The 6,682-nt window shown below is 44.4% G+C and overlaps 1 protein-coding gene across 1 annotated transcript in view; it reads left to right on the forward strand.

The window, feature by feature from the left end:
- Tigit (T cell immunoreceptor with Ig and ITIM domains) overlaps window positions 1-6,682 on the forward strand; it is a 14,306-nt gene that overhangs the window by 1,803 nt on the left and 5,821 nt on the right. The window contains exons 2-3 of the mRNA XM_008842983.1: window positions 1,178-1,507; window positions 4,439-4,533. Of these exons, the coding sequence (XP_008841205.1) occupies window positions 1,178-1,507; window positions 4,439-4,533 (425 nt within the window). The remainder of the gene's footprint in view (window positions 1-1,177; window positions 1,508-4,438; window positions 4,534-6,682) is intronic.

Consider the following 6,682-nt stretch of genomic DNA (forward strand, 5'->3'; position numbering starts at 1 on the left):
AGTTCAAGGCCAGCCTGGTCTACATAGTGAGTTCCAGGACAGCTGGGGCTACAGGGAGACCCTGTCTCAAAAAGACCAAAAACAAAACAACAACAAAAAACCTTAGATAAATATTTCTGAGGGAAGGGAACAAAAATATTTAAAGACTGGTACAAATGCGTTTCAAGACTGCTTTCTTAATGTTCTGAGGGGGACAGGGGCCAAGGAGGGTGCTGGAGGAAGGGATGAGCAGTGATGAAGACAGGTTAGTCTGGAAGAGGCTCTCCTCTCCTCTCTTCTCACACTCCTTTTCCTCCCATTCCCTCCCCCTATAGGACCCTCCTCTCCCTCCCCGTCTCTCTCTCTTACTCTTTTTTCCTTTATCAAACACAGGGTCTCAGTATGTTTCCAAGGCTGGCCTGGAACTCACTGTGAGCCTGCTGTCTCAGCCTCCCATGTTCTGGGATTATAAGCATGTACTATCACTCCTGACTGAGAAGCAGAGTCTCCTTTTCCCTGATATTTTTTCTTATCCTGAAGGTTTTCCCCAAATTCCAAATGGAATCAACCAAATAGCCCAGTGTTATTTCAAAGTGCAGGACCAGGCACAAGACTAGGCTGCTGGAAATTACAAAGAAGCAGAAGATGTGGTGTTGGCATAGGGCTGATATTCTAAGTGGGGAAATAAAATAAGCTTATGAAAATAATCACCTAGCCAGCCAGGAAGCTGCACAGCAGAATATCCTGAGCTGGCAAAGTGTAAGTGGCATAGTAATAAGCCAGGCTAAATTTAATAAGGCATTATTACAAACTCAGGCAGTGAGTGTGAGGCAGGTCACTATTAGTGGGGTCCTCAAGGTGGGGAAGGAAGCATAGCTTTGACAAGCCTGTAGTAGTATGGGACAGAGGGAGGCAGAAGCAAGCTCCAAAAGCAGGGGTGATGGGCTGGCCTGGACTAGAGGTACAGGGCAAGAAGACTGGAAAGGAGCCATGGGTTGGGACTGGAACTAGTCTCCTGATCTGAGGGGAACAGGAAGCTGGATAGTCTCTGTGGGGGAGTGGCAGGGTGGATTGGAGACTGGCAACTTCTGATCCTGAAGCCAGTCTGGCCTCTAAGCACCCTGGTGTGTCTACAGGAAGGCTGAATGAAGGGCAGCTTCTGGCCAGGGGTTCATGTGTGCTTTTCCTTCCCCCATAGGAGCTACAGCAGGCACAGTAGTAACAAAGGGGAATGTTTCTGCAGTGGAAGGTGGCTCTGTCATCTTACAATGCAACTTCTCCTCCACCACGGCTGAGGTGACCCAAGTCAACTGGGAGCAGCGGGACCAGCCTCTGGCCATTTATAATGCAGACCTAGGGTGGCATGTCTCCTCAGTCTTCAGTGACCGAGTGGTCCCTGGCCCTAGCCTAGGCCTCACCTTCCAGTCGTTGGCACTGAATGACACAGGGGAGTACATCTGCATCTATCACACTTATCCTGATGGAATTTACAATGGGAAAATATTCCTGCATGTCCAAGGACGCTCAGGTAAGCTCTCTGCAGCAGGGTGGTGGTGACGAACCTCTTTCTTTCGCAGAGAAAATATCATTTGAGACACTCTGTGAGGCAGAGAGCTTCTCAGTCCTGGAATACAGGCGATCCACTGGAGGAGCTTGCAAGGAATAGTGATTATAGGCCCACACTCACATTGATGCAATCAGAGCGTCCAGGGGCAGAAGTACAGTGTGGTATGCTCCAGAAGCATCCAGCTGATTCTCATATGCAACCACTGATTTTGCATAGGAAGTTCATCTTATCTATGCTGATGAGACCCACTGATGAGGCCACACATGTAGGGTGCTCAGTGATTTAGTATCAGTAATACAAACTAGAATTAGATGATAAAGATCAGAGAGGGTTAAAAACAAAGCACAGAAGCTAGAGAGATGGTTCAGTGGTTAAGAGCACTGGCTGCTCTTGCCAAGGACCTGGGCTTAAATCCCAACACCCACATGGTGGCTAACAACCATCCATAACTCCAGTTCCGGGGGATTTGACTCCCTCTTCTGGACTCTGCAGGCATCTTATGCATGTGGTGCACTTACTTACATGTCAGCAAAATACTCATATACATTAAAATAAAAAAATTACAAAAACAAGGCACAGCATATGCTGAGGGTAAATGCACAATAATTATTGATCTTTCTGTGATGCTTCAAAGCTTCCAAAACACCCTCATAATTATTATCCTCCTGGATACTTAAGCCAATTCTCCTGAGGAAAAGCATTATTAGACTTCATGGAACTCCACACTTAGAACTTCCTGCCACTCTGTGTTAGAATTTAGGTTTCATGAGTTTTGAACAGTGCTAGATGAATAATAAGCTTAACATAAACTTAAGAGGAGGCTTGAACAATAGGCCAACCCCAGCAAACCTAACCACATAGCAGTATTGACCTTTATCATGTGACTCAATGTTCTATAACCCCAGAGCCTATCACCAAACTGCAGGACCGGTGGATTGAGGCCTCTGGACCAGAAATCAGAGAGGAGCCTTGTGCATTTGCTCATATCTGGGTCAGAGCATCCAGGGACTGATGCTCCAGGCATGCACAGCCCTCACTGGCCATGGTAGTACAAGTGCTTTTATGTGAAAATAGGGACACAAAGGCATGAATTTCTTCCCTGAGTCTCATAATCCCTCTGGGAAAGAATTCAGAAGATGGTCTCACCTGTTGCACCCCTGTTTGGCCTCTGCCCTAGACCCTGGATGTTTTCATCTTTTATGCCATTGCAGACTCTAGGGAATCCCACTGGCTCGTTGCAAATTCCCCTCTTGTTTACCTGGAAGGCAAAGCCTCCTTTAATTACTTGTATTAACTCCATCCCCGATTTCTTATTGATGCTAATCTCAAACCTTAATCCAAGACCTAGTAATTGCATTATTTGAACTATTATATAATCAAGCAGGGCTGGAGATATAGCTCAGTGGTAGAGTGTTTACCTAGCATGCACAGGCCCTGGGTTCAATCCCCAGTACCACAAATAACAATAATAATGAGGTATTGTCTAACCTAATGCTAACAATGATCTTAACTCTAAATCAAGGTTAATAGGCATAAACCTTAAGTATCTCTAATATGGCGTCTATCCCTGGTCCACCTGTATGTTGTCTTGTGCAATCTGCCTTGAGGTTCTTTCAGTTTCAAAGACCGTGAAGTCTTTGTTCTGAAACTGTGATGGTGAATGGAGGAATTAGTGGTTTCATTTCAAACCAAAATTACTAATGAAGTTAGCAACTTTAATATCCCAAGTTCTCCTCTGCTCTTAACTGTCTCTTTAACTTACCCTTTCATCTAACCACATTCATTATTGTAATCTTTCCTTATATTTGATCGTGGCTCTAATCCCCTCTTATTCTGCCCTTTAGCTGTAGGAAAACCCAGTCCTTACCTGGGATCCCAAAGTGGCTCTACCCTTTGATTTCTACTTGTTCCAAAGTGAACCTTCCAGGGCCTCTGATGCCCTGCAACGGGCTGTCTATGATCTTTTAAAAACCCTGTCCTCCTGAGCAAACCAAGGCTGTGGCCAACCAGTGGCTGGCCTGGCCTACAGTGACTAAGTCCTCAGAGCAGGAGGAGCATGCTAGAGGGACCTTGAACTTGCCAGGCATGGCCCTTGTTCTGAGGGATCAGATGCCTCAGCTACCTTTCCCACAACTGAAACCTATAGTTCAGGGAAGTGGGGCCAGGCCTCCACTATCCTTCTCTCATTTCAAATCTCAGAACTCTGGATTCCTGTCTGAGCTCCTGAAGCACAGGGAAGGAAGGGAATGTCCTAGAAACTCTCTCACCTTAACACAGGACAAACTGGGGCGACTGTCTTTTTCTCTCATATTCTCAAATCAAGTATCCTGTCTTCAAAACTCAGTCCGGCTTCTGTTTCTTTTTCCTTTTAATATGTACCACGGGCTGGGAAAACAGCAAAGGATAAGGTTCTAGGGGCTCACCCCTTCCAGAGTTTTACAGCCTGGCTGGAGCAAATGTCAGAGGGCTAAGGAAAAGTTTATATGCTTTTTCTTTTCATAATTCAATATTAATTTATTTCAATTTTGAATTAAACTGTTTACTATTTTGAATATATATGATGTACGATAAAAGAAAATATTCAGTTCCCGAGTTTTCTTTTAGATGGCATTCTTTGTTTCATGACTACTGAAAAAGATTTTGTTGGATAGAGGAAAGGATTGTAGAAACTGATCCAAGGTGTACACAAAAGTATGCTGCTTTTCTGGAGATCAGTCATCAATACCTTTGGAAGCCAGGCAGAGGCTCTGCCGACAAAAAGTTAATTAAGCTTCAAGACTCCAATAGAGAATGAGTGCAGCCAGTCCCACCTCTGTGCCCTGAAACTAAGGTTTCCCTGGGAAGCTTTGCTTCTGGCCTCTGCCACTCACCACTGTTTTGTTCCTGGTGTAGCAAAACAGTTCCAGATTGCATTTGTCGGAGCCATGGCTGCAGTGCTGGGAGTCATCTGTTCAGCGGTTGCAGGGGTGGTCATATTGGCTAGAAAGGTAAGGGTTTAAACTGCGTGTCTCAGTTCCGGGCACCCCATCCCTGCCACCCTGGCACTTGGGAGATCCCCCTTTTTAAATACTTTATTATTAGTATTTTCTGTATATGAGTGTATTGCATATGTGTAAGTGCACCCATGCTGTGCAATGCCCAAGGAGGTCAGAAGAGAACATTGGATCCCCTGGAACTGGAGTTACAGACAGTTGTTAGCTGCCATGTTGGTGCTGGGAATCGAATCCAGGTCCTCTGCAAGAGCAGCCAGTCCTCTGAAAACGCTGAACCATCTCTCCAGCCCCAGAAGATCCCCTTTCTACCCAGAGAAAGACACAGGTGTGACCTCTGCCATTGTTCCTTGTGTCCAGGCTGGGAACTCCTGGAAGGATGGACCTGTATTCTACCCATTTTACTATCCATAGTTGTTTGTTCCTGTCTGTCCCTTAAGCTACTGCTCCGAGAGAGTTTATCTACTGTGAGTTTGCTGCATCTTACAGGGTGTCTTCTGGGTGCTAGGGCTTTTGTATAGTAGCTCATTTAATTTTCACAGCTCATTGGCGGTGCTGGGTTGAAGCCCAACTCTATCACAGGATGAGAAAGTAACACTGCAAAATTTGGCAAGACCAGAAGTTTGTAAATTCTTTGCAACTTTAGCTTAAGAGGTCACGTGGCTGAAGAGAGTCAGCGATGGGGAATTGTAAGGCAAGTTTAGTTTCTAGCGGGCCACTAACTATATGGTTTTTAAAAAATATATTAAAAAACATTTTTGTGTCGTGAAATGCTGCAGAGGTCAGAAGAGGGCTTTGGATTCCCCTGGAACTGGAGTTAAGGACGGTTCATAGCTGCCATGTCGGTGCTGGGAATTGAACCCAGGTCCTCTGCGAGAGCAATCAGTACTCTTAACTGCTGAGCCATCTCTCCAGCCCCTAACTCTTTGGTTTTAAGGTTGTTACTTAATTTTTCAAAGTCTCCATTTGTTCATATGTGAAATGGGGATTACAGTTCCTTTTGTTCTGAATCACGAAGTTGTGACAGATGGTCGGCATGTATCAGGTGAAAGCTTTGTAAATCATGAAAAAAGGTGTTGACATTCTTGGGTCATAAGCTGGTGGCTCTTAACTGGGCTGAGTGAATTTCTAATTCTTAGTTTGCCTTCTCACCTGGGCCCTTTAAGCCAACCCAGCTCACATTACTTCAGTTCACTCTACAAACACTTCAGGAACCAGCCATATTCCTCAGCCTATGTTCTTGGGGCTTTTATCTCTGACAGGTGTGGATTTACAGCTGCTGGGGTCTTTTCTTTCTATTTTCCCCCAATCTGCTTTGCTGCCTTTTGAATTAAGGTTCATTTTATTATTTAAAAGACCTATTTGTTAGCTAAGCAACTTTTGCTATTCTTTTAGAGGCTACATTAGGCATCATAAAATGTACATCTTATTTATTAAAGTTTCTCTATATTAGTGGTAATTAATTAGTACTTTATAATTTCCTGGAACCTTTGACCATGTTAACTCTTTTTATCACCTTCCTTCTCCAAATTATCCCATCATCACCACGGTGTTCAACTTTTTCCATATTTTAAACCCACATATATTATTATTGTTGTGTGAGTCCATATTCCATTGGTCTTACCTGTTCTGGCTTGTAACTGTGGTTGCTTTCCTCCTGCCTGAAGGATATCCCATAGTAATCCTTCAGTGAAAACCAGCAATGAATTTAATTTTTTTTTTTCCTAAAACTGGTTTCCCCAATGAATGTGAAAACGACATATTTGTGTGTTTGTGTTGCTTTCACTTTTCTTGCATGTCTCTTAGCCTTGTCTGCATTTTCCATCCATTTGTCTCCCTATGTTGTATATCGTTTGGATCATTTCTTCTGGCATACCTCCCAGATTACTAAATATCTCCTTTGATACATATGTTTTAACAGTTTATAGACTGTCAAAACTCCCAGTCTTTGAAAATATTAATCAGGCATTCTGGAGTCTGCTCCCAATAAACCTCCTTTTCAAAACTCTGCTCTCCTCTACTCTCCTCTGCTTCCCCCTCTTCCCCTGTCCTCCCCCTTCTCTTTCCTCCCCTCCCCTCCCTTTCCCCTCCCATCCTCTCCTCTCTTCTCCTCTCCCCCTGTCCTCTCCCCCTGTCCTCCCCCTGT

The sequence above is a fragment of the Nannospalax galili genome, unplaced genomic scaffold, assembly GCF_000622305.1.
Source record: "Nannospalax galili isolate Female #2095 unplaced genomic scaffold, S.galili_v1.0 scaffold18, whole genome shotgun sequence".
Taxonomy (NCBI): Eukaryota; Metazoa; Chordata; class Mammalia; order Rodentia; family Spalacidae; genus Nannospalax; species Nannospalax galili.